Source organism: Solea senegalensis, linkage group LG18 (genome assembly GCF_019176455.1).
Source record: "Solea senegalensis isolate Sse05_10M linkage group LG18, IFAPA_SoseM_1, whole genome shotgun sequence".
In the NCBI taxonomy this organism is placed as follows: domain Eukaryota; kingdom Metazoa; phylum Chordata; class Actinopteri; order Pleuronectiformes; family Soleidae; genus Solea; species Solea senegalensis.
The window spans coordinates 16,133,829-16,160,784 of NC_058041.1; the positions used below are offsets into that span (position 1 = coordinate 16,133,829).

Sequence of the window (26,956 nt, forward strand, 5' to 3'; positions counted from 1 at the left end):
CTTACGAGCAAAAAACAGGTCAATGGCTTGGGTATCCCTGAGGAACCCATAATCCCTGTTACTCATTGTTCATTTGATAACGGTGTAAACAATCTGCCAAATCAAATCTGTGGATAATCTGGAAAGGGAGAAGCCGAGGTCCTTGAAAATGCTGTGTTTTGTGTTCTTAGAAATCTCATTTATATTTATTTGACAACAAATGGCTGCCTAACAAGTGGGCCTCGCTCGCTCTGTAATATCTTTAAAAAAACAATTATATCTCATCCTATGTCTCCTCCTTGAAATGTAGTTTCATACACATGTGACGTACAAAACTGAACATTTAAAACACATTCATATAAAGTAGGGGAGACTGGGGATAGTTGTAACATATTCAATTTGTCCAATCAGGAGCAGGTTAGGAACCACCTGCTTCACTTTCCACATGTGAATAAGCACCAAGTAGCACACTTCAAAGAAAATATAGGAAAAAACTAATTTTGAGGTAAAAAACAGTAAGTTTTTACTCCACTTATCTCTGTAAATGCATTACCTGTGTTGTATTTTAACTTCATTTATGTTATTTGTTTGCCTATTTAGACATTTCTCATGCAAGTTGCTTATGCTAAAGTGTTAGCCGTTAGCTGTAAAGTATGCTAGTTCATGGCTACAAGACTCTGGGTCAACAACATTCTTAAATGTTACAACCGACCCCAGAAAAAGCTTCAAATGATGCTAAAATGCAAAACAATTTGTCATATGCCACGTCACAATTTAACATTAGTTAGTTAATTAGTTTGAGCAGTTAACATTTCTCTCCTTGTGTTTAAAACTTAAACCATGCATTTTGTGTTTGTGTTGCAGATATATGAGCTACACCATTTACAAGCAGACATGTGGAACTAGGTCCTATTACATTTTGAATGCACTGGCTTCCATCTAATATACAGAAATGTCAAAAATGTTACATCCATCCCTGGTCTCCCCTGTATGGAATGAGCTGCAGTACCGTCAGCGGCCACACGCTGGGAATCGCTGGTGTATATTGTGTTATTTAACTGGTTTTGATTTAGGTTAGGGATCAGGTTCTGGTTAGGTTACACTGTCGTGCGTATGCGTGTGTGTGTTTTCTGTCATAAACACTGGCCTTGTCAAGACCATTAGTCCTCACGGAGACTAAAACCTGGTCCCATTGTTTGTTTTCTGTCATAAACACTGGCCTTGTCAGGACCAGTAGTCCTCATGGAGACTAAAACCTGGTCCCAGTGAGACAGAAACTAATTTCTAAACGGAACTGGTGGTTATGCGTGGGTCCAAGATTCGTTAGTTAGTGTTATGCATTTACTGGTTATGGTTAAGGTTAGGGATAGTGGTTTATTTAGGCCGTGTGTGTGTGTGTGTGAGAGAGTGTGACGTCACACAGAGAAAACGAAACTGATGAATCGGAGTTTCCCGAGAACAGATGAACAGAATTAAGTGAAGCTCCAGTTATTATTCAGCCTTTAGTCTCGCGGCGGGCGTCATCTGTGCGAACCTCCTCCTCCTCATCATCTTCATCACAGGTGAGCATGTCACTGTTATCGCTGTCATTGGTGTTTACGTGTTAAATGTCACTGGAGAGAAAGTGTAAACAAACTCTTCTCTGTGTCTCACACACTTATTTCACATTAGTTCACGTTTACATTATAATTATTCTAGGGAGGGTAACCCAGGTCAAAATCACTGGATCGGCTATCGGAGAGATAAAAATGTCAAATCCAATACAAACCAAAAATCCCATATATCGCACGCGTCACTGTAAAAAATGTAAAGAGAAATCAGATTCCAAAAATCAGGAAAGACATTTGAGCTGAGTGATGTTTGGGCTGTTTATTTCTTCTTCTTTTGGGGACACAGGTGGAGAATTGTGTCTTTTAAATGACAGCACCAATGTGATGTTAACAGCTTCAAACGTTCATAAATGTTTAGAAATGACTGTGTTGGAACAATATCGGTATCAGTAGATACTCGAGTCTGTGATATCGGTATCGGACACAAAAATGTGGTATCGGGCATCCCTATTGTGTGTGTGTGTGTGTGTATATGTGTATATATACATATATATATATATATATATATATATATATATATATATATATATATATATATATATATATACACATAAATACGCAAGGAAAGGCTCTATATACATTGTGATAAGAGTCACACATGATAAGGACAAAGTCACTCTTCTTTCAGCTCACCAACATACATCACTAGTGATTTATGTTGAATTAACGCTCTTTTCCATTCATTTCAGGATCTCATGATCTAGAATACTGTAGTGTTACAGCAATTTGTAAAATATAAGTGCATTTGTGTCCTCTATATCCGTCCGTCTATCTACAGTTCTTTTAACCTTTTAGTGCCCTTGGTAAATTGCCATGGGAATAATACACAACTCCTTATATGGACATTCTTGGTGTGTAAATATATTTCACATATTTAGGCTTTACATTTTTAGTAGTGATATAAAGTAGCAATTATTGTGCAGAAGTCACAAAATAAACCGTTTTTCCTTTCTTTTTGTTCATAAAAACAAGCCAAGTGAACTTTGAACTGTGACGTATCTCCAAATTTCTCAAATTCAATCTGATTTTAAACATTTTGAGCAATTTTTGCTCAGGTTTTTATGTAGTTGGTGAAAATTAAATATTTTTTCAAATGATCTAGGTTGTGCTGAGAAAAAGGATATAAGACTCTATGTTGCACACTCTTATAGCCTCTGTATACTGTACGTTTAAACATAGTAATGGAATGATGTTCTAAGGGTTGTCAAACACGTGGGCACATATTTACCCAGTTCCTCTTTTTCACTTCACTCCCAAAATTGTGAATTATTAGATTTTCTCCAGCTGCACCAGAGAAGCCTGTACTCTGCAGAGTTCATGTTCATATTGTGGGCTTCTTTTTGTGTGCAATTATTCAGTAGGAGTGGAATAAGAAGAACGAAGTAGTTTATTTATTTCATTTTTCAACTATTCAGACTCCTTGAATGACGTGACTGTACTATTATTTTTCCTCTAGTAATTGGTCAGAATAATTAGTAAATGGCAGCAATTAAAGGTGAAATGTACCTGTTTCGATGGATCTAAACATCTCATTCAGCGCAATTTTTATGAAGCATAATCATACGTTAAATGTATTAAATGAGGCCGAACAATGAATCGAAATGGATAAAAATCTGGCCCACTGAAATTTCTGTTAAAGCCAAAATGGATTTTGAAGAATCATTTTAGGTTAAATATTGTCCTGACCGACACATCAAGACTCGGAGAATTAAAAAATAAAGTAGATAGATAGGCAACAACGATCCTGTACTCAAGCTATACATAAAACCTACTGCCTTAAATATGTTTCCACCTGTTAACAAGTGGGAAATAGAACTATCATACCACAATCCCAAGTTCAGTCAAAATAATCGCAATTAAATATTTATTCAAAATCATTCAGCCCTAGTATTAAATCACGTTATGTTATAATGTGTGAAACTGGTCCTAAAATGCAGCCATAAAATCTCTTGGTTGTAGATAAAGTGAGACTCAGTGACAGCTGTGCTTGCTCCTGCAGGAATGGCTCATTCTAAACCGCTGCTCATCCCGTGGCTGCGAGCGCAGATCGACAGTGGTGAGTATCCCGGTGTCCAGTGGACGAACCCGGAGCACAGCGAGTTCTGCGTCCCGTGGAAGCATGCGTTACGACAGGACTCGTCCAGCACGGACATTCTCATCTTTAAGGTAATGCTTGTGAGAATATACTGACACTGTACTGTCAGTGCTGACACCTGAGACACACTCAGACTCACTCTACTGAAAACATGACTGAAGGAAATGATTTTAGCATTTAACAAAAGGCTCACCTAATACAATTATTGACGGCTTAAATATAAAAGTTGTTAAGAATATTAAGAATCTGCTTATAAAATCAATTTAGTCACTCAAATATATTGCATTTTATTGTATAAAAAGTTCTTTGCGCTCCCAAATTTGTTCTTTGCGCCGTGGTTTTTTGTTTGAGATTCTGACCATGGTAGCTGCCTGCTTCTTCCTAAGGCCCCGCCCACAAACAAAAAAACATGGTGCAAAGAACAAATCAGGGAGCGCAAAGAACAAGAGCGCAAGGGAGTGCAAAGAACAAGAGCGTGAAGAACATGTGAGGGAGTGCGAAGAACAAGAGAGGGAGCACAAAGAACAAGAGCGCAAGGGAGTGCAAAGAACAAGAGATGAGTGCCAAGATAAGCGAAGCAAAGAACCAGTAAGAACAAGGGAGTGCACAAGTACAAGAGGGAGCACAAAGAACAAGAGCAAAGAACAAGAGTGTGAAGAACAAGTGAGGGAGCGAAGAACAAGAGGAGAACAAGTGAAAGTGAGGGAGCACAAAGAACAAGAGCACGGAGAACAAGTGAGGGAGCACAAAGAACAAGAACGGAGAACAAGTGAGGGAGCGAAGAACAAGAGTGTGAAGAACAAGTGAGGGAGCGCAAAGAACAAGAGCGCGGAGAACAAGTGAGGGAGCTAAGAACAAGAGTGTGAAGAACAAGTGAGGAAGCGCAAAGAACAAGAGCGCAGAGAACAAAGAACAAGTGAAGGAGTGCGAAGAACAAGAACGGAGCACAAAGAACAAGAGCATGAAGAACAAGTGAGGGAACGCAAGAACAAGAGCGCTGAGAACAAGTGAGGAGGCGAGAACAAGTGAGGAAGCACAAAGAACAAGAGAGGGAGCACAAAGAACAAGTGAGGGAGCACAAAGAACAAGAGCGTGGAGAACAAGTGAGGGAGCACAAAGAACAAGAGAGTGGGAGAACAAGTGAGGGAGCAAGAACAAGAGCTGGAGAACAAGTGAGGGAGCACAAAGAACAAGAGTGTGGAGAACAAGTGAGGGAGCACAAAGAACGAGTGGAGAATAAGTGAGGGAGCACAAAGAACAAGAGAGGGAGAGAACAAGAGGTGAGAACAAGTGAGGGAGCAAAGAACAAGAGCTGGAGAACAAGTGAGGGAGCACAAAGAACAAGAGCGGAGCACAAAGAACAAGAGGTGGAGAACAAGTGAGGGAGCACAAAGAACAAGAGTGTGGAGAACAAGTGAGGGAGCACAAAGAACAAGAGCTTAAAGAACAAGAGTGGGAGAACAAGTGAGGGAGCACAAAGAACAAGAGTGTGGAGAACAAGTGAGGGAGCACAAAGAACAAGAGTGTGGAGAACAAGTGAGGGAGCAAAGAACAAGAGTGTGGAGAACAAGTGAGGGAGCACAAAGAACAAGAGTGTGGAGAACAAGTGAGGGAGCACAAAGAACAAGAGCGTGGAGAACAAGTGAGGGAGCACAAAGAACAAGAGTGTGGAGAACAAGTGAGGGAGCACAAAGAACAAGAACAAGAACTGATTTGCTGTCTAGAGTGGCAGCCATGGCTGGTTCATCATATATCAAAGTTCTGTCTGTTCCTCTCACCTCTCTGAAGGCCTGGGCCGAGGTGAGCGGTAACGGCCGTGCTCAGGGAGAACCCTCCGTCTGGAAGAGGAACTTCCGCAGCGCCCTGCGAGCCAAAGGCTTTAAAATGATGGAGGACAACAAGAACGAAACTGCAAACCCACATAAGGTGTTTCGCTGGCCGGAGAACTCCGCTTCAGGAGGTGAGGATGTGCACAGTCATCGTTTTTGTTCTTTAGAACAACAGTCACACTGTACTAAAGACAACCTGCTCACACAATAACATGATCACTGCATTAAACATCCACTGTGCCACAGTTATTACTACTAAAAGTGTAGCATAACATTATTTACCTTTACTTATCTTTACCTTGACAGAAAAATGTAAGTATTATTATGATATAGCAATAATGATAATTATGATGTTCATTATTAGAGCTGAAACAGTTAATTGATTATTAATCGATTACTGAATTAATTAACTTAATTATTTTGATAATCGATTCATCGGTTTGAAGCTTTTTTCATGATTAATCTTAATCTTATCTTAAATGAGAATACTTTCTTAATGTCTTTGCTCTGGATAACAAAGACATAATTAAAAGTCAATCATTTTGGTTTGTGGACAAAACAAGACATTTGAGAACCTCATCATTTCCAGGTTTGACGAACACCGATCAACATTTTTTAAGGTTTTTTGATATTTTATGGACCAAACGATTAATCGAGAAAATAATCAACAGATTAATAGATTATGAAAAAAATCGTTAGTTGCAGCTCAAGGAGCACACCATAGTCTGTATGTGATGCTAAAACAACAAATGGGTAAGAAATCAGTGTCTTAAAGCAGCACAACTGCAAAAAAACTGAACAAAAATCATTTTTCCTGGTTTTTAAAGAATTTGAATAAAAAATATACAACATACACACACACAAAAAAAAGTAAAAAATCTGCCTTTATATAATACAAATATCCTATATATGTACTCCTACATATACCATATGTACCTCCTTAGATTCTTCTTAAAAATAGTGTAAATTGTGGTCTTTGCTTCCAGGTTTCATTTTTGTTAAACCTGCCACAACTCTGTACGGAATAGGGAGAAAAAAAACCAAAAAACCAGGCGTTCCACTTTACTGCTCCATCTGCTCGAAATTGTTTTGCAAAATGCCCGAATCTCAGAGAGCTACTTTTCAAATGAACTCTGAGTAACAGTGCAGATATTTTCACACTCTGCCCTGTCAGTCACACGTTTGTGTAAATACTTCACTTTACGATTCTTTAAATGTTCCGCTAATGCGTTGTTTTGTGTATGATTTTCCAGTGTAAAATCATCACAAAAACACACACAGTCGTTCCCCTTTAACCTCATATTTATGGAAAACTGCAGAGTGGAGAGAAACCGTGTGTCCGCGCGCAGCGTGCTACAGATCTCTGCTCGCCAAGTCTGTCCTCTGTTCCTTCCAAACGCTAAACATACACTATATTCATTTTGGTCACAATCGCACTACAGTGGATTGTCTTACACTGTGGTTCTGACTGACGCCGGAATAGAGACTGTGTGGAAAGAAAAACATGGCTCCTCCAATTCTAAATCTGACGCATTTAAGTCAAAAAAAGACTTTATTTATTTATTTAACTGATTTGTTTCTAAAAGGTGTTAAATGAAGCTGAAACGATGAATCGATTACTAAATTATTTACAACTATTTATTACAACTATTTTGATATTCGATTAATCGGAAGCTTTTTTCATGATTTAAAACAAGATTTCCGATTGTTTAAGCTTCTTAAATGTGAGTATTTTCTTCATTTCTTTGCTCGGGATGACAAAAAAATCATTAAAAGTCAATCATTTGGCTTTGTGGACAAAACAAGATATTTGAGAATATCATCATTTCCAGGTTTGTCGAACATTTTTTCAGGTTTTCAGATATTTTATGGACCAAACGATTAATCGATTATGAAAATAATAATGAGATTAAAACACTGTTTTCTGTACATCAGTCCATCGTCTCCACAGCGTTTGACAATAAAGACATATACATATTTAAAGATGTATACATCTTTAAATATAAACAAAAGACGGCGCTGAGAATGGACTCCTGGGGGGATTTTTACATGTGAGGTGGCGATCGAGGAAGACGATGACTCACGCAGTCCAAAATAGAAACTCCCGTTAGGACCAAGTGGCAGCCGGTCATCACTCATCCTCATAGAAGTCCACAGTCCTGTTTTGAATCCTTGCGATGCGCGATTTTAGCTGCCGTGTTGACGTCTTTGACGTCAGCTGTAACCACGCTGCTACTGGTGACATTAGACACATTTACTAGAGAGCGGAGAGCACCAGGCGTCCTTACACGTCTGAAAGAGACGTACCGCGCTTTCAAATGACTCCAATGTAAGCGGTAAAATAAAAGTCAGAAGGTTAGGTTGAAGGACTGAGGTCAAGGTTCGGTTAGGTTTAGGGCCCCATAAAGGCTTGGGCCGGCACTGACACTCAAATTCACTTGAATCAGAAACTAATAGAACTACAAACTTTTATAAAGCGATTGTTATATTATTATTATTACTGTTATTATATTACTTTAGTTTATTTTGACCATAAAGAACAAATGTTCAGTTCACATTCATGAGCTTCTTCTCGTGTTTGAAGAGGAGTGAGAAGAAACTTATTTCATCTCACCCTGTCTCCTGGAAATGCAAATGAATTCATCATCGAAGCTTCCTGTCGCCATTTCATCACACAATTTGTACTTTACACACACACAAACACACATATATATACACTCCTGCACATATACAAACTTATACCACATGTAATTATGACATAGAAGGAAATGAATGTGAAAAAGATTCACATGCAGCAGACAGACCACCCCCTCTGTATACACCATGTCTTATTCTCTGTACCGTGTGAAAATCACATCTTTATATCCCACTTTAAATGTGTTTTTTTTTCCAATTGTTTGCACAGCTAAATCTGCAGCAGGATCTCAGGAGAGAGAGGAGCCAGCCTTGACTGAGGATTGTGGTTTTCCTATACAAGAAGTAAGTTACTGTGACTCTGTAGGAACAAGCACGTGCTTCATATACGATGAACTCATTCAGGTGTGTGTTTCAGAGCCAGCTTCTCGCATGCTTCGACGAAGATCTCTACCATGCTGACGGTCCTTTATTTGTAGGTAAATCATGTCAGGTTTCCTCTCTCTGTGTGTGTGATTTGTATGTCTTTCAAAGAAAAGTGATGTGGTAGTAACGGTGAATAAAACATTTCCTTCAGAATCCAGTGACAGGCCGGATATTCTCCAGCAGTGCCTGCAGGGACTGAACATTGGCCATGAAACAGGTAGATTCCTCAGCTGTGCTCATCATTTCCTCCTCGCTGCTGCAGTGTTTGCAGAAAGCAAAGAAGGAAACCCAGGTACTTTTCCTCCAAACTGTTTCTCATTCTCTCCCAACTTTTCTACAGAAGACACCACGGGCTTTGAGCCTGTTCCTGAGCAACAGCAGCTGCAGAGTCACGCTGTGATTGGTGGACACACGTTGCTGGGGCAACAGCAGTATCCAGTCACAGTGGCGGGTGCAGTCGGTGGAAGTGGGTTGCCTGAGCAACCAGCTTGTCCAGTGGAAGGAGGTGTGGGAGGGGCCTGTGACGGGCAGCTGGCGGAGCAGTTCCTACATACCATGAGCCAGACCAAGGATGGAGATCATTTCAGTGAGCTGACAGAGGAAGACTCAACAAATCAGTGTTTCAGAAGACTGTGTCTATGCAATAATGCATATGGTCCTCAGTCACAAAATCTATACCTGTTGTGAATCCTTGAGATTTTGCCATTTTAACGAAACAGTCTTTGAAACTGGAGGATGACGGACGTCACCTGCAACCAGGCTCCTACTGGACAATAAGCTGTCAATCACACTGGTGTCCAGTCATAGGTGTTTGTGTTTAAACTAATGATTATTTTCATAATTGATTCATCTGTCAATTAATTTTCTCGATTAATCGTTAAAACGTTAGAAGGTGTTGATCAGTGTTTGTCAAACCTAGAAATTATGTTCTCGAATGTCTTTGTCCACAAACCAAAATGATTCAGTTTTTAATGATTTCTTTGTTATACGGAGCAAAGAAACAAAGAATATATTCACATTTAAGAAGCTGAAACAATCAGAAGTTATTATTTTTTAATAATGAAAAAAGCTTCAAACCGATGCATCGATTATCAAAATAGTTGACGATTAATTTTTATCATCTACTTTCCTCTCATTTATTATATTCTTATTTGCTGGTTGGCATCAGGAGGAGTCTGAGCTCAGATCTGATTCCTTTTTGAGTCAACGGTGACTCAGTGGTAGAGCGAGTCACCTTTCATCTCTGAACGGTTGTGGGTTTGATTCCCGGCTCTGCTAGTCCACATGTCGATGTGTCCTCTGGGCAAGACATTTAACCCCATGTTGCCCCTGATGGCTGTGCTGTACTGTATGAATGTGTGAGTGAATGGGTAAAAACTGTAGTGTGAAGCAGCTTTGAGTGCTCATCAACACTGGAAAAGTCACAGTTGACCTTTTATGGCACATCTCTCTGGATAAGACATGATGATATAATGATTTACAGTATGGAGTTGCCCCCTGCTGGTGAAATGCCCATTTCTTAGGCTTCACTTTCAAGACCGAAAGACTCAAATCAGTGGACACATTATGATCTCACACACGTCTCTTCTGCCTGAAATCATAGAGACCCAGTTCAGGATCACAGTTTACTACAGAGGACAGACGGTGATGGAGCAGGTGGTCGAGAATGAAGCTGGTTTCCGACTGGTCTACAGGTAACACCAAAACAAAACATCTCTGATGATACTGTATGGGAAGATATATGATTTTTATTCCACATTTTCAAAAGCACTTGTCAGAGGCACCAGAATTCTGATTGATTTAGTAAATAAATCTCTTCCCAAATGGTGTGATTATGCACCATGGTCTCTGATGTTCTCCCCAAAAATAAACCCAGTCCATCGCAGGGCCCCACACACGTAGCGACAAACAACCATTCACTCTCACACCTATGGTCAATTTAGAATGTCCAATTTACCTAATCCCCATATTGCATGCTTTTGGACTGTGGGAGGAAGCCGTAGAACCCGGAGAAAACCCACGCACACACGGGGAGAACAAACTCCACTTCTTGCCAACACTGAACATTGTCATCATGGACGCAGTGTGAATGTAAACTGTCATATCTGATCTGTATTGAATCAGAACTGAACCATGTGACTGGTCATGTGAACGCAGCCTTGGCCACTTAACAAGAGACTCATCTTTACCCGTATGAGTAAAACTTTAGATGAGGGAACACATATTCACCATTAATTAGTTGCTTATTAGCATGCAAATTAGTAACAGATTGGCTCTTAATTAGTCATTATTAAGTTCTTATTAATGCCTTATTCTGCACGGCCTTATTATACAACCAGTAAGCCATTAACTAAGAGTTTTCCCTCAATAACCTCAGAATTATTGCTTATTAGTAATTATCTCAACAATCATAATACAAATGTTGTCTTCACGTCAGCCCTGGTGTCAAGGGGACGGCTCTGGACGACGAATCAGGCCTGACCTTGGTCTTTCTGCCAAGTATTGGAATCATGTTGGACCAGACTCAAACTAAACTGACCCAACACATCCTGGACAAGCTGGGCGATGGGTTGGAAGTCGGCGTGTCGGGGCACGTGGTCTACGGCCAGCGAAGGGGTGAAGTCAAAGCCTTCTGGAGCTTCTCCAAGTTTGACCAAAGCAGACGACCTCAAGAGATTCCCAAACTGCAGCCGCAGTCTCTCTACATGTTCAAGGACTTTATAGGAGGTGGGTTACAGCACTTCTTCTTCTTCTGTTAATATAGCTGTGAATAATGCTGCGTTCCTTTTGAAGTAGGAACTTGGAAATTTCAAAGATGGCTGTCCCCACACAAACACTGATACTTACCATTCATATCACTTCTGTCGTATTAGTTTGACAGTAAATCAGTCTGTCGTTGTCTGTTCTGCATGTGTGTGAAATATGAGGTTCAGGGATTTAAATATTTACGTCCATAGTAGTTCATTGTATGAAATGAATACTGAATTTTGTTTTAGTAGTTATTCTTATAAAATAGATGTTTTTTTATAATAGTTGTCATTTTAGCTCACATTTATGTCATCTCTCATTTCATCAGTTATTGTTATAAAATAAAAGTCACATTTTTGTGACCCTTCTTTGGCATTAGAAGGGTAACAAAGTGGTTACATTCAACTATAAGAATCATGGACCAGCTAAAGTTACACAGCACGACCTGGCTTTCAAAATAAGAGCCAAACTGACTTTGGCTTTTTACTACTTCTTATATAAAACTTTTGCCAGTCTTGTAAAATTAACATTTTTATTATGATGTCTTTTCATTCTATGAGTTAACTGTATACAATAAAAATACAGGTGTTAACCCTGTTTTTTTAAAAGGTTATGTTTAGTGTTAGTAGCCATTCCACTGTTATTAACAATAACAAGAGTTAGTCTTACATGCATACAAATCAGGTAATGAGAGTTATTAACTGGTATGGCTAACAATAGCTAACAGTAGCTAATCATGATTAGTCATACATAAGGCTAACAGTGGCTAACAAAGGTTCCTCTCTGGAACACTGTAAACTGTGAGCTGACTTCACTCCCAGCCCTGACGTCCGAGTTGGGCTGTAAATGGAACACAGTGTACATGTTCAGTGTTGTACAGTGAGTGTTTGTCTGATCCCTGCAGGAATGTTGGCTTTCATTAACGGGGCCGAGTGCCCTCCCTGCTCCATGTTCCTCTGCCTCGGGGAGAAGTGGCCTGATCCAGACAAAAGGCCTTGGGAGAAGAAACTCATCACAGTGGAGGTGAGAGAACCTGTAAATTGTGCGGTCACAGTGTCTCTGTTAAATTCTATGAGCGATCAAACCCTCTGAAGTCAGCTGCACTTTTGTCTCAGTATTGATTAATTGCTGTGATGGAACAAAGCGCTGAACAGCAGCAGTAACCGCTGATCCCTGTAGTGTAACAGTGTTTTCTCCAGAGCAGAGAACACCTGCTGACAAGTGAGAAGAAACTCACTCATTGCTTGAGCTTTTTTTATTTCTCCTTTGCTCTCATGGTTTGTGTCAGGCTTAAATCTGCCACCACTTGTTCCACATTTCATCTGATCTTCACTCAGGTGGTGTTGACTTCGATGGAGTTGCTGAAGACTCTCGCCGTGGGAAACGGCGCCACCTCCCTGCAGTCTGTGGAGCTGCAGATGTCACTGGAGGAGATGATGGAGACGTGTTGACGTATGTAAATGAGGAGGTTCTCAAATGTCTTGTTTTGTCCACAAACCAAAATGATTCAGTTTTAATGAATTCTTTGTTATCCAGAGCAAAGAAATTAAGAAAATATTCACATTTAAGAAGCTTAAACAATCAGAAATCTTGTTTTAATCATGAAAAAAGCTTCAAACTGATGAATCGATTACCAGAATAGTTGTCGGTTAATTTAGTCATCGATTAATTGTTTCAGCTCTAAACTCATTAGATTTATTTCATGTGCCAGACTTCAGCTGGATCACGGTATCTTGTGTGGTTGATGCCCAAGCCTGGTTGCTTGAGCACCTGCTGTATGTCTGTAGCTTAAGTTGCCATGGTGATGTGTCCTGGTGTCGCCCCCGCTCAAATTAACAAACCTTTGCGAAACCTAACAAATCTGGCTTTGAAGTTACAGGAATCAAACCAGGACATCAGAGGGTTAACCAAACAAAATAGATAAAAATAAGTATACAATATTTTAAGTATATGTTCACTGCTGGGTCACACGTGTGTGTGTGTGTGGGAGTGGGGTTTCCTGTTCTCTTGGCTTCCTCCCACAGCCCAAAAACATGCAATATGGGGATTAGGTAAATTGGACACTCTAAATTGGTGTGCGACTGCGCCCCAATATAGACTGCGTCTATATGTGGCCCTGCGACGGACTGACAAACTGTCCAGGGTGTTCCCCGTCAGTAGAAGATGGATGGATGCTCTCTGCTGTATCTATATCTGTAGAGAAAATCCTCCGTTTCAGCTGACTGGGACATGGGAGGTGCTGGTCGTCCGGTGCCATTTTTGTGTTACCGAGTTTAATCCGAAATGACACATTTCAAACAGGAAAGTCACAGAATAACACACTTTAACTCAACAGATCTGTGCCTCTGGTGCACCCTTTGTAAATTGCTGTGGGAATAGTACACAACTCCTTATATGGACATCCTGGGGGATGTATGTGTTTATAGGTTTTCTCGTCTCCTTAGGTGTCATCGAGTCAAAGCTATGATTTTTTATTCAAATGAACTTTGAACTGTGTCGTATTTCCAATTTTTACCTTTGTATATACTGTACTGTATGTTTAAACAGTAATGGAAAAAAGCAGCTGAAATGCTCTGTGTTCTAAGGGTTAAATCACTGATTTTCTCTATGGACTTTGGTGCAGGGAGAGTGAGTGGTTTACAAAAGGACACAAATGTCATCTTCCAGTCAGAGAAAGTTGTCTAATGGTGAAATAAAGTGTAAAAGATGACAAATCAATGACTCTTTATCACTGACAGTGAGCCTGTGACTGTGTCAATACTGTATGCAACAATAAATAAATAAATAACAGAATTTGTAAACTTTTCATGGACTTTGCAATAGTTTAAATGTGTGAATATCAATGAGAAGATACAGTAGAGTCTGGTTTAATTCGTTTTATTGTGTTTGAGAAAAACAGAGCAGAGATTCTATCATCTCTGAGTCTCTTCTACTGATCTTTTTGTCAAATTTGGTTGATTTTCATGTTTGAGAAGTTGAATTTCCCTCAAAGAACAGTCTGACTTTTTATTGTCTAATACAAACTTGAAAAAAATTTAATTTAATTTCAACCTTTTGTGGAATTGTTATTATGGTACGCCACTGGACACTGGCAGCTGCTGAAGCTGCTCACTAGGGGGCGCTGTGAAGCTTGCACTCATAAAACACATCAAATCCCTTTTCTGCATCATACAATAAAAACTGAATTGATCCCTTGCCTATGGGTGTCAAGTGTCAGGAGGCTGGAGTATCCTGAGGTTGTTGTAACCAAACGTGTTAGGTGGCGCTATAGAGGCGACATTTCACAGCCCATGTGTGGCATAGATTTGAAGTTATGTAAATGTCTTATCTTAAAAACTGTGTAAACACATCAGCACAACTAATTAAAATTTTAGGACTTGTTGCTAAGACGACACTTCCTGCTGATGACCTGCTGTCAGTCAATCCCGTGTTTACAACTCCATAATATTATAATTATTATTTTGAAAAAACACTTTTAACATCCTTTCCTGACTTGATTCTGTTCTATAAAGGATGTCTTCAAGTCGTACATCCAAATATGTCAGATATGCAATTTCAAACGGAAACTGGATTATTACATACATACATAAATAAATAAATAAATAAATAAATAAACAAACAGTAGCACTAGCAGTTTCAGTTGTTGTCGCCTTTCTCTGCCTCTCCATCGTTCTCTGACTCAGACCTCTCCTCCTCTGAGAGGGAATGATCTCTGAGTCCTGACAGTGGCACCAGCTTCCCCTCTGAATTCACCTGCATGGGCTGGATTATGTTGCTCCTGGAAACACATGGTGCAAAAAGAGAACTTGACATTTTAACCACATACAGTTAATCTCAGCTTTAGACACTTGGTTTGTTTCTCTTGTTACTTTCACTTAAAACAGGAAAAACAAACGCCCCTAATACAATCTAGATCAGCTTAATTATTTAAATTAAGAATACATTTGCACAGTTAGGTTTTTTTTTTCCAACTGAAAAATGAAGTTGGTTATCCGCACCAAAGTCCATAGAGAAAATCAGTGTTTTTAGCTCAGAGGGGACTCAGGAGCCGCTGGTCCACTGCTGCCTCGTGTGGTGAGTTTGTGTGACTTCTGTAAACCTGAACGCAGCATTTCAAACTCTGACGTCACAGAATGACACAGATGAACTTACTAAAGGAGGCGGCAGTGGATCAACAACTCTTGTGCGCTGTGATGTAAAATCATTCATTTTTTTCTATGGAGTTCGGCACAAGCTCCATCTTTCAGTGATAATATTCAGATAAAGCAGTGAATATATTGTTAAAATAGTGCACTTTTTATTCAGTAAAATGTTTTGGGTGAAATTCAAGGTTCCAAAGACTGGGGCGGGACCCACAGATGGGTCACGGGAGATTTATTTTTGGTCCCCCAAACAAATGTGCAGAATTTCCTCAACCTTTTAGTTAAGATTTATGTGCACCTGTTTTTTTTAAAAAAAACAAAAACCATTTTTGCACAGTTACTGGAAATAGTCGCAAGAGTCGCTTTATTATGCAAAACCTTGCTTGATATTGTGATTTGGGTCACAATAGTTGGCCATCTTTAAAAAAAAGAGGCTCCTTCTATACAAAGCACCTCTTCATATGAAATGCATGTGTATAATAAAATAAAGTGTTTGACTGACCGGGACAGTTTGCTGAACAGCGTGATCAGCTTCTTGGCCTCCTCTTCCTTCTCTTCCTCTGTCATTCCCTCCATCGGGTCCGACTGCTCCGCCTCCAGCCGCCCGGTCACAGGATTGACCCGATCTTTGACCTTCCGGTACTCCTCAGTGTCCGAGTCTGAGTCGCTCGAGTAGCGAGTGACCGAGTTGAAAACCCTGGGCCTCTGGCCGCTCAGCAAACCCCTGGTGGCCAGCAGGCCTGCTGCGTTACCGTAACCCGTGTACTTCACATAACGCCTCACTGGACAAAAGATGGAATAAAGAACAAAGGATGTTTGGGTTTAGGATCGTATGCAGACAGTACTCACTCTTGACTTAAAAGAAAATCTACTTCCTCAATACCTTTAGAATATCGACAGTGCTTTATCTTGTGGTTAAAAAGCTTTTACTGGATTGAAACTAGAGTTTGTGGCATTTTTTTCTCATTGTGAAATCAGTATTTTTCGATCAGCTGCTGATCTACTGCTGCCTTGTTTTGTGAGTTTGTGTCCCTGTTTTTTGTGTAACAGTTACGTGTCGTGACAGAGCATGGAATGAGAACGGGTTCACATTCCATTTACATTGGAACTCGGAAGTTGGAGCGACCTCACATTGTAGATGATAGGATTCCAATTATGTCTGCACTTGCTGCGTTTGTGTTGTTGATGTGTGCCAACGCTGTGCAGACGCTGTTATCGACTGGTGTTGCTAAAGATCGGCGAGCCCGGAATAAGTACGCGTCGGTGGTGTTTTCCGACTTTTCTCTGGAACGTTCCGAGGTTGGGGTGTAAATGGAAAGCAGCATGAACCTCCATGCAAGAGCTTTTTCCTGCTAAACACGTGAGAAGTGTGTCGTCTCACCGTTTTCCTTGCAGAGGACAAAGATGAGGTCCGCGGCACAGTGTTTGAGGTCAGTGTCCAGGTGAGTCATGAGGCGGATCAGTCGACTCTTCACTGTGGAACCCTCCTCCGGTCTGTGTGACACGTCTGTCAGAGGAGGCAGGATCTAACCGCGGAGAGGAAGTGACACAGCTTCAGTTGTCTATTGTTTTTGACTAATAATATTGTTTCCAGAAGGAGAGGTTAATTACGTGTTGCCTGATGTAGTGTCGTGTTTCTCTGTGGGACCTGCAGCTCTCTGTGAGCAGGTTGAGGACAGGTGTCAGCTTCTCTTTCATCTTATCGCCCTGAAAATCAAAGTATATTATTTATTTATTTTAAAGAAAAAAACGGATTGGCTCCAAACGCGCGCGCCCTCCACTCACCGAGTCGAGCCGCCTCTCCATGAACGTCAGCAGAGTGTGCACACAGTCCATGTTGACCCCCTCACACTGCTCCGAGCCCGGCTCTGGAGCCGCCAGCAGCAGCACGTCCAGACACTGCAGAGGCAGCGCTGACAGCAGGTTCACCGTGTGACTGCAAAGCAAAGGAGCCGTTAGATACTGACAAATATTATAATTATTGTACTCATTCTGTATTTATTTTATCATCCAACCCATTATTCATCCAGTCAGTTAAAGTTTTAGTAGATTAGAAGTATTTTAAGTATTTTTTCTCTCCAATATTTGGAAAAGATTTGGAAAAAAAAGTGCCAGCCCAAGACAGAAGGCAACTAAGCGGCTGCTTCAGGCCCCGCGAGAAGAAACATAACGAACATTAAACATATCTTTAGATATTAAGTTTAAAGTCGTGAAATGTGTTTAAACATACACTGACTTTTGTGTAAATAACACAACTATAATTAATGCAGTTTAAAGTTTTACATTTAGATCAATAATAGTAAAACACGTGCTACTCGTGTTTTAGGTGGTGGGAGAGGCTTAGGGCCCCATAAAGGCTTGGGCCGGCCCTGGTCGTTATGATTTAAAAGGAAAAGAGAACATCTTTAAAAGAAAAACCCACATTCAAAACTGAAATGATGGAAAAGGAATCAGTTTATGGAATCATCTGGAGAGGAAGTCAAAGAAACTAAATCTCATATTACATTTAGAACGATAATGAAAGGCAACATGTTGTGTGTTTGCTTTGTTTAAGGAATGAAATCAAAGAAAACATTTACTACTGATAAAAGCTGTGGTCGCTTCTGAAACTGAACTGAAACATGCTGAAATAGAAAATATGAAGTTGTGTAAAGAATTTTAAAGGATTAAAGTTGTTAACGATACATTTCATTTGTCTTGTCACGTCGCTGCCTCACCCCTGCAGTTCATCAGTGTCATCTGACAGCATGCACTTCCTCATCAGGCAGAGACGTAGGATTGCCACCAGGTGTCGGTAAAGAGCTGCGTCATCCTGACGGAGGAGAGATCACGACAGTGATCAGTCAAGACAGGAGATTTACTCATTCATTCATTCATTCATTCTCTACCGCTTTATCGTCCACACCAGGGTCTCTCTCACCTTCACACCTATGGTCAATGTAGAGTGACCAGTCAAACTCTGAGTGTTTGCTGTATGGCAACACTGCTAGCCACTACACCACTGGGTGCGCCCAATCTGCCCTTTAGTGCATTTCATAAGAATGTATTTAAATGTATTATAAAATAAAATACCAAACACCCGACTAATAAATGTCTGAAAATAAACTAAACTTGTCTTGCCCAAGGATATGTTGAGAATCAGAACCCCACAACCCTCCAGCTGAAATACAACTTGCTCCACCACTGATCCACCGTCACTTCAATAGCAGAGACTAAAGGTCAGACACAGAGTGGGCTCTTGAGGTGACACTGACCTCACTGGGCTCTTGTCTGTGGCTGCTGTAGCTGATGTTGAAGAGGATCTTCAGTATCTCAGTGATTTGCTGAGACGCATCCAGAGAGATGGGGTTTGGCGTGGGCTCCAGCTCACACACATACTGGTCCTTCCACTGAACGTCCAGGCTCCTCTCCAAGGCTGCAGTGAGGATGGACAGCCCTCCCTCCTGAGAGAGTCAAGCAGTGAGGACAACGCCAGCGCTGGAGTCTTGACCTGCTTATTATTATTGTTATTATTATTATTATTAATGTTATTATTAACACAGCTGTTGTTACCTGCTGCAGCTGAGTGCTGAGCTCCGGCCGCAAAGCAGTGGTGAGGAACATGAGGCGCAGTTCATAGAACTGAACACTGGAGGGAGATGAGCACCTGATGCTGGAGGACAGACACTGGACGAGGCCACTGAGGAGCCTGGTGAAAGAAGACGTTCATTTATGTTGAGTTAAACACAGAGCTAGTAACACAGTGGGGGTTTTGTCTGTCCGAGCACGAGCATGAACTTGTGACAACATGAGGAACCAGATGAGAAGACGCCGTGTCACGGCTTTCTCTGTAGAACACAGTCTAGAAAAAAGTTTTTACCCAATTGCAAACTAACTGGGCTCCAGGGCAGGGGTGCCCCTGAGCAAGGCACCCAAATCCCCCATTGTTGCCAAAGCCCATAGAGAAAATCATCAAGTATTTTGAAGTCATTTTGAATCCATCAGTGTATTCAAATGTGATATTTTGGGATGTCTGTGTTTAAACCCCTTTGGTGTGATTTACCTCAGTGACACAGACTAACCAAACACGTCTCTATGAAAAGAAAAGAGTCTCCATGCTTGTGTGTGTGGTGAGTGAGCCCACCTGAGAGCACTGAACCTCCCCTGAGCCCAGGTGCTGTTGTACACCACGTTACACAACACCTTCATGGCCTCTTTTCTCGCGGCCTCCTCCCCTGACTCTCCTTCCTCCTCCTCCTCGCCTTCCTCTGCCCCCTGCATCTTGCTCTCTCTGCGGTCCCTCCTCCCTCGCTCCAGGACCCTGTGATGGATGCTCCCTCGGTGCATCTCGTTGATGCTGGTCCGGTGGCTCGCCGACCAGCTCATGGCGTCCGCGTCTCCGCTGTAGGCGGCGCTGACGTCGCTCTTGGCGTCCTCCTCCTCCTCCTCCTCCTCCTCGTCAAAGGAGTTTTGGTCAGTGGCTTTGGCGCCTTCAGCTTCGCCTTCGTCCTCGTTGGTGCGGCACTGTAAGACCTTGGCCTCGGCAAGGGAAGCGATGATGTTGTCGTAGAAAACGGAGTCAGGGTCAGTGGCTTCTTCACTGGCGTCGCTTGTGGTCAGCCCGGCTCGTTTGGCCAGAGTCAGCAGGGCACCGTCGGTCACCAGGGGAGCCAGGACCTTTTTGTCCCTGGACAGGATCCTCAGGGCCCGCAGAGAGACTCTCAACACACTACTTTTCATTTCTGTCCTGATGAATCTCACAAGGACAACGGCTAAGTTCTGAGGACAGAGAGGCAGACAGAAAAACAAACAAACTGTATAAACACACCTGAGCAAAAAGGACTCAACATTAGAGCTGAAACAAATACTAGATTAACTATTTTGATAATTGTTTCATCGGTTTAAAAACGTTTTTCATGATTAAAACAAGATTGCTGATTGTTTCAGCTTCTTAAATGTGAATATTTGCTTCATTTCTTTGCTCCACATGACAAAGAAATTACTAAAAGTGAATCATTTTGGTTTTTTGGACAAAAACAAGACATTCGAGTTGTTGTTTTAAACCAAACGATTAAAATAATGGACAGATTAATCGATTACAAAAATAATCGTTAGTTGCAGTTGAATTTGTGAAATTTGGAAATACGTCACACAAAGTTCACCTGGCTCATTTTTATGAACAAAAAGAAAAGAAAATCGCTCTATTTTGTGACTAAGACACAATTATTGCTACTTTATATCACTGCTAAAAATGTGATGTAAAATGAATCATAACTTTGACTCAACAACACATAAGTAGACAAACATAAACACTTCTCTTCAGGGATCATTTATTATTTTCAACTGCCAGTGGACGACAACCAGGCCATAGCATTGAACACAGCAGCTGAGCTTTGGTTTACTCCAAATCTCCTCTCTCTGCTAAACAGCAGCGAAAAAAGAGCATACGTACTACACACAAAGTGTATAAATGTAGATATATACACACAAAGTGTATAAACGTATATATACACAAAGTGTATAAACGTATATATACACAAAGTGTATAAACGAATATATACACACAAAGTGTATAAACGTATATATACACAAAGTGTATAAACGAATATATACACACAAAGTGTATAAACGAATATATACACACAAAGTGTATAAATGTATATATACACACAAAGTGTATAAACGTATATATACACACAAAGTGTATAAACGTATATATATACACACAAAGTGTATAAACTTATATATATATATACACATAGAGTGTATAAAGTATATGTAAACACACAAAGTGTATAAGTATATATACACACAAAGTGTATAACGTATATATACACACAAAGTGTATAAACTTATATATATATATATACACATAGAGTGTATAAATGTATATGTAAACACACAAAGTGTATAAACGTATATATGTACAGACAAAGTGCATAAACGTATATATACACACACATAAAGTGTATAAATGTATATGTAAACACACAAAGTGTATAAACGTATATATATATACACACAAAGTGTATAAACGTAAAGTGTATAAATGTATATGTATACACACAAAGTGTATAAACGTATATATATATATATATATGTATACACACAAAGTGTATAAACGTAAAGTGTATAAATGTATATGTATACACACAAAGTGTATAAACGTATATATATATATATATATATATATATATATATATATATATATATATACATATATATATATGTATACACACAAAGTGTATAAATGTATATATACACACACAAAGTGACGTTGCCACTCACTTGTCTGAGGAGGAGGCCTCGATCCTCCTGGTCATACTCATCACACTCAGAGTCAGAGTCGGCGTACTCCCTCACTTTATTCTTCCTGAACTGATGAGAGAATCAATGACATCATCGTTATGTCACAAACACTGCAGGTCATAGGTTACTCTGAAGACAACAAAATGACACGTGTTTTTTTTGTTTTTTTACCTCTTCAAGTTTCCTTTGCTTTTAGGAGGTGGATGAATCCAATGTAAGGAGAAGTGCAGCATAAGAAAATATACATATTTATAATTTGAAGATAAACAACAGTGGGGCCAATATTCATGAGGACAGAAAACAACACAGGCAGAATGATTGTTGTTTCTTTAATTCTGACTTCCAGGGAGGGGAACATCAGGCTTTTTTGTGTGTTTTTTTCATTGTTTTACCTTGTTTCCAAAAATATTCATATGAACCTAATCATCTTCTTTAGAAAACTGACCATTTTATTATTTTAGTATTTTTTCAAAAGACTTTGGCTGTGATCAGACTGTAGTCATTTCATTTCCTTCTTACAGGGATTTCTGAAAGACTTTTGGTCGTTAAAAGTTAACGTTAAGAAGCAGAAGTTTTGTGAAAGTGGCCCCACGTCGTCTGCTGAAGGTGTCGAACAGATGCACATGCAAGCGCGCTGGTCATTTAATCACTGTGTGCTGCCTGTGCTCAATCTGCCCCGATCATACAAGAGGAGAGGATCAGGGATTGGCCTGATGCAGCACTATTACTAATCACAGACAGATGGTGGAGTGTGGGTGAGGGTGGGTGACACGGTGGATAGAGGTGAGGGTGGAAGAGAAGGTGAACACTGGCTGGGTGTAGTTACGACTTACTTTCCGTCTGTCCCTCTCCTCCGCATCGAAGAAGAAGCACTGGGCAAACTGTGGGGAGAGAGAGGATGACAGACACGGCCTATGAGTCTGTGTCTGTGTGTGTGTGTGTGTGTGTGAGGTCTTACCTCTTTGTTGAATTCCTGCAGCTGAGCCTGAACACCACTCTCATCTCCCTGCTTGATGCACTGGATAATCCCCTCCACGTCGACATCCATGATTCCTGTGCAGAAAATGGGTTTGTAACTGGAGGAGCTGCCCACTGCTCCTGTGCCTGCCTGTCGTGTGTGTGTGAGTGTGTGTGTGTGTGTGTGAAAAGGTGAAATGGATTAAATCAAATTCATTCATGTGCAAAAATCACTTATCGTAATTACATTGACTTACATTCATTTCCTAGAGACTTATGCTAACCTTAACCATAACCTATCAAAAAAAAGAAATGCAGTACAATACTCGATTAAGGCACCATACCCTAAAAATGTCTAATATGTTTGTCCACATATAAAACCCAATTATGTGAAATATGTCTTAACTACCTAAATACTTAAATATCAAAACAACCTTCTTACTCATAGAATAATGCATTTCTTATTGTCCCTTACTCTAACTTTATCCATCACAGCTAAAGGCCTCAAACCAAACCCTCAAAGCCCTTTTAATGGGTGACAGTGATGAGGATGGTTACACACTTACAGTATATGCATCGTCACAACAGCCACTGCAGTTTAATCACAGCTAAAGTTTTTCATTTAAAATCTCGATTCAGGTCCAAACTTACCTTTGGCGAGAGACTTTTATCAGCTGGACGACGGAGCTTCACCAGCTGCCAACTGTTCCAACCTGACTGTTTATCAGTCCAGTCAGTGTGTTGTGTTCTACCTTTGAATTTTCTCTCAGCTTAACTCTCTCTCTCTCTTCGCTCACACACACTTTAATCCAAGAGAGATGCAGTAGCCATGGAGAGTTTATGATTATAATCCACTAATGGACTCTAAGCTTATATCAGTGTTGACCCTCTAACCTTTTACAGGTTTTCCAGACTCTCTCTCTCTCTCTCTCTTTTCACTCCTTTCACTCAAATCTGCTAAAAGCTCAGAAACACAGTGAAGCCACCAGTGGTCAAACTGGATTGGTTTAGTCACCTAAGATAACATCAGTGTTTTGACACAGCACCATGGATCTGGATCAGAGAATTCATTTGGGACAATAGACAATTTCATCACAAGTCATGATTAAAATCCACTCACAATAAGTGGATTGAATGCTATCTAGCTTAGAGCCACAAGGGGGAGCCTGCATCTTTCCAGTCATACCACACCCACACGGTTCATAATGCTCTTTTTAAAGGTTCTATTTAAAGCAGCTTTAAATAGAATGATCGATCAGTGGCGGCCCGTCAATAGAGGGCGCTATGGCGCCGCCCCACCTGTCTCACATGAAGAAGTAGATTTTTATTTAAAAATTAAAAAAAGGAAATAAGTGAGCTACACATTATACAGACCGTGAGTGCTGTGTGTGATCTGTGTTTACATTTTTAAAGCAGTTTAAAGATGCTCTCACTCATTTACAGCGAGTGAACATAGATGTTCACTTAATTGAACATGTAGGTACAACACTGTAAAGCGTAGAACCTGCTCCTGCAATTCTTAACGTAAGTTATATTTCTGTTTATATCGCTGCTGACTAAAAGCTACATAGGTTTTCCAACACACTTTGAAGACAAAGCTGAGGTGCAACATGGAAAATGGAGCTACGTTTAAATATGTTTCCTATCTGCAATGCAACAAAACTATTTGCTTCCTGAATGTAAAGTCAGGTGATTTTTTATGAGTCACGGATGGTGTAACGTAGTTGCACTAACACTCTTTTAATTTGTCATTTCAGATCCCGCCTTTCCTCCATGCCATGCAATCAACTCATTTCCCTCACCTGGTTTTCCCCGCCCATCTCCACACCTGCGGTGCATTTGCTCATTAGTCCCTCTGTGTATATATACTAGTCCATTGTCGTTCGACCCCTGCCAGATTGTCTTGTGTGTTAGTTTTTCTGCTAAGCATTCCAGCATTTTCTAGATTGCCTTTTGTTCTGACCCTGTCCTGTTTGCCTGTTTTTGGACAGATTTCCTGGTTTTGACTCTGACTGTTGGACAAGGTAAAGTGCCTCGTCCTCCACAAACTTGACTGCCTCGTTGCCGTGCTTTTGGGTTCTCCCTTGCCTGTTCCTCGGACCGTGACAGATGCATGTATTGCAGTGTTTGCACGAGGGGCAGCCTCCTTGGAATCCCAACACCAGCTAAAATGAGTTCTTATTTCTAATTCAGTTATTTTGATGAGGATAACTGCGCCACGGAACTCCTCCAAGTTATTTATCACTTGCACATTACAGTATTGAATTCTGACAGCTGCAAACAAGTTGCTTTCAGCCACACTCGCACACTTGTCAAAAACGCTGAAAACAATTTGTTCACACACAGTGAGAGATGTTGGGTAACTGGAACACGTGATAACTGTGAGAAGATGATGTGCGAGCGAAGACAGGCTTTCCTGACAGGATGCTCACTCTTGTGCCCAGTGGGTAGAGGAAACAGGGTAGAGAGGCTGAAGTGGCCGGCTGGTAGCTGCAGACTTACAACAACAGGATATACACGTTACGTCAGCGATAGCGGGAGAAAAGTCAGAGGAGCCCTGACAAAGTGCAATCCTGGAAGCAAACGCGTATTCCTTTAAGACACTTGAAAATATCGCACATCAATCCGTCCAGAGGGTCAAGAAGCTCACGACCCTCAGCGGCTTTCAAAAACAACCATTGTTCCTGATGTAGGCACTTCAGGACGACACACTTTAATCACCCACATCATGACTGAACCACAACACTTGACACGAAACACAGCGCGACCTCCGCTCGGTTCTCAGGGTCAATTCACTCTCATGTCACGATGTCATGTCAATGGAGGCGGTAAAATAATTTCTTTCTTTTTAGGCTAGTTTAGGCAGTATGACTTTTTTTTTCTTTTTTTTTACACCAAGTCTATATAAACTGATTATTATGAACTAATAGAGCATCAGTGAATGCATTAGTAATTAAGTAATTACAAGCCTTAGAAAGGTTTTTATATAGTATTTATTGACACATAGTCGGAGCTTGTCAGCCTTCTCTGATTTTGTAAACCACCAAAGGCCATAGGCTACGTTTTTAACTCACTGCTACACAGGAGAGACTGGTCCACTGATGTCATGTTGACTCAGTTTGTGTCACTTATGGCGTGTTTCCACCGGCTCGACACGCCTCAGCACGACACGGTTAAGTTGCGTTTCCACTAGCATTTTTTTAGTACCTGCTCTGATGAGGTTCCACACATGCTGAGGTGATACTATGCGTGGCGTCGTCAGAATGCCGGCCACTGATTGGTCAAGACTGCCGTCACAGGAAGAGACGTCCGACACAAGAATCAAGCCGAACAATGCCGAACTGTAGATCAGTTAAAAATAATTAACAATCCTAAAAATGTGGTTTAATCTCCAACAATGTCCAACAAATATTTTCAGTGAACTGATTCTAATGATTCAGTTTCACTGAAAACGACTGCTTTACTAGTCACTCGTGTGCGTGCATGTGTGTGTAAAATGAAGTCATGGCAGTTTCATGCAGCTGTGCAGTGATGACTCCGCCCATGTTAAGTAGGTACTTTTTAGGTAGTGTAAGTACCTAGTAAGGTAGTGTAGGTATTAACCAAAAGGGCCATAAGCTAAAGCCGAACATTGTGACGGAGGCAGCAGTGGATCAGCACCTCCTGTGTGCAGTGTGATGTAACAGTGACGATTTACTTTATGGTTTTAGTGCAGAGAGTTAATAAAGTGACACAAATGTCATTCTCCAGAAAGAAAAGTCACTATTTCATACGACTCCATTTCAAAAACACCTAAACTAAACCCTTTTGACGCTTGAAAAAAAACAATGAATGAATGTTACTGTACATGTACACAGCTATGATGAACCAAACAACAGAAGCAGATGCAAAACTAACAGGAGGAAAAAGACTAGACAGCGTCTCCTTCATCAGTTTCATGTGTTGAGGTTCTGATAACAGTTATAAACATATAGATCAGTATACAAATAGTATAATAACAACAGGTGCAGGTTTCTTTTTTTTGTAAAAGAACTCCTCATTCAACCACTGTAGGAATGACGGCGCGTTATTTGCCTTCCAAGTGCAGGCGATCGGTGACGTGCGTTATATTCTGTTTACAAATAGTGGAGAATATATCATAAATACTGTATGTCCCCAGTAACTGTTGAGGGGGCGGGGCAACCATAGCAACTGGACTATAGCAACGTCTTTGAGAGAGTGAGCACTTTGTTGTCAAGCCTTTTCAAA

General features: G+C 40.6%; 2 protein-coding genes across 7 annotated transcripts; one reads left to right on the forward strand and one right to left on the reverse strand.

Moving 5' to 3' along the window:
• Positions 1 to 1,418: 1,418 nt before the first annotated feature.
• On the forward strand, positions 1,419 to 25,851 carry irf3 (interferon regulatory factor 3). Of its 4 annotated transcripts, XR_006358251.1 has the most exons (13): positions 1,419 to 1,541; positions 3,589 to 3,755; positions 5,473 to 5,644; positions 8,419 to 8,492; positions 8,566 to 8,626; positions 8,725 to 8,790; positions 8,914 to 9,159; positions 10,177 to 10,267; positions 11,011 to 11,300; positions 12,226 to 12,344; positions 12,659 to 12,773; positions 24,466 to 24,541; positions 24,700 to 25,851. XR_006358251.1 is itself a non-coding variant. In XM_044014057.1 (12 exons), the coding sequence occupies exons 2-11, from the start codon at positions 3,591 to 3,593 to the stop codon at positions 12,770 to 12,772; spliced, it is 1,398 nt and encodes a 465-aa protein (XP_043869992.1). In that variant the 5' UTR covers positions 1,419 to 1,541; positions 3,589 to 3,590; the 3' UTR covers position 12,773; positions 24,466 to 25,851. The 4 variants fall into 4 exon arrangements, 3 of the variants coding, with proteins under 3 accessions (XP_043869992.1, XP_043869993.1, XP_043869991.1); XM_044014057.1 differs by having other exon boundaries at positions 24,466 to 25,851; XM_044014058.1 differs by lacking the exons at positions 24,466 to 24,541; positions 24,700 to 25,851 and adding an exon at positions 18,189 to 18,253.
• Positions 14,183 to 23,944, reverse strand: si:dkey-94f20.4 (synembryn-A). 3 transcript variants are annotated; one of them, XM_044014053.1, is made up of 14 exons: positions 23,360 to 23,943; positions 22,710 to 22,804; positions 22,585 to 22,632; positions 21,923 to 21,940; positions 21,731 to 21,820; positions 19,587 to 20,221; positions 19,016 to 19,151; positions 18,718 to 18,906; positions 18,181 to 18,275; positions 17,249 to 17,399; positions 17,075 to 17,170; positions 16,845 to 16,989; positions 15,966 to 16,245; positions 14,183 to 15,099 (listed from the first exon to the last, which is right to left on the reverse strand). In XM_044014053.1, the coding sequence occupies exons 2-14, from the start codon at positions 22,797 to 22,799 to the stop codon at positions 14,958 to 14,960; spliced, it is 2,115 nt and encodes a 704-aa protein (XP_043869988.1). In that variant the 5' UTR covers positions 22,800 to 22,804; positions 23,360 to 23,943; the 3' UTR covers positions 14,183 to 14,957. The 3 variants fall into 3 exon arrangements, with proteins under 3 accessions (XP_043869988.1, XP_043869990.1, XP_043869989.1); XM_044014055.1 differs by having other exon boundaries at positions 22,710 to 22,859; positions 23,360 to 23,468; XM_044014054.1 differs by lacking the exon at positions 21,923 to 21,940 and having other exon boundaries at positions 23,360 to 23,944.
• Positions 25,852 to 26,956: the final 1,105 nt, after the last annotated feature.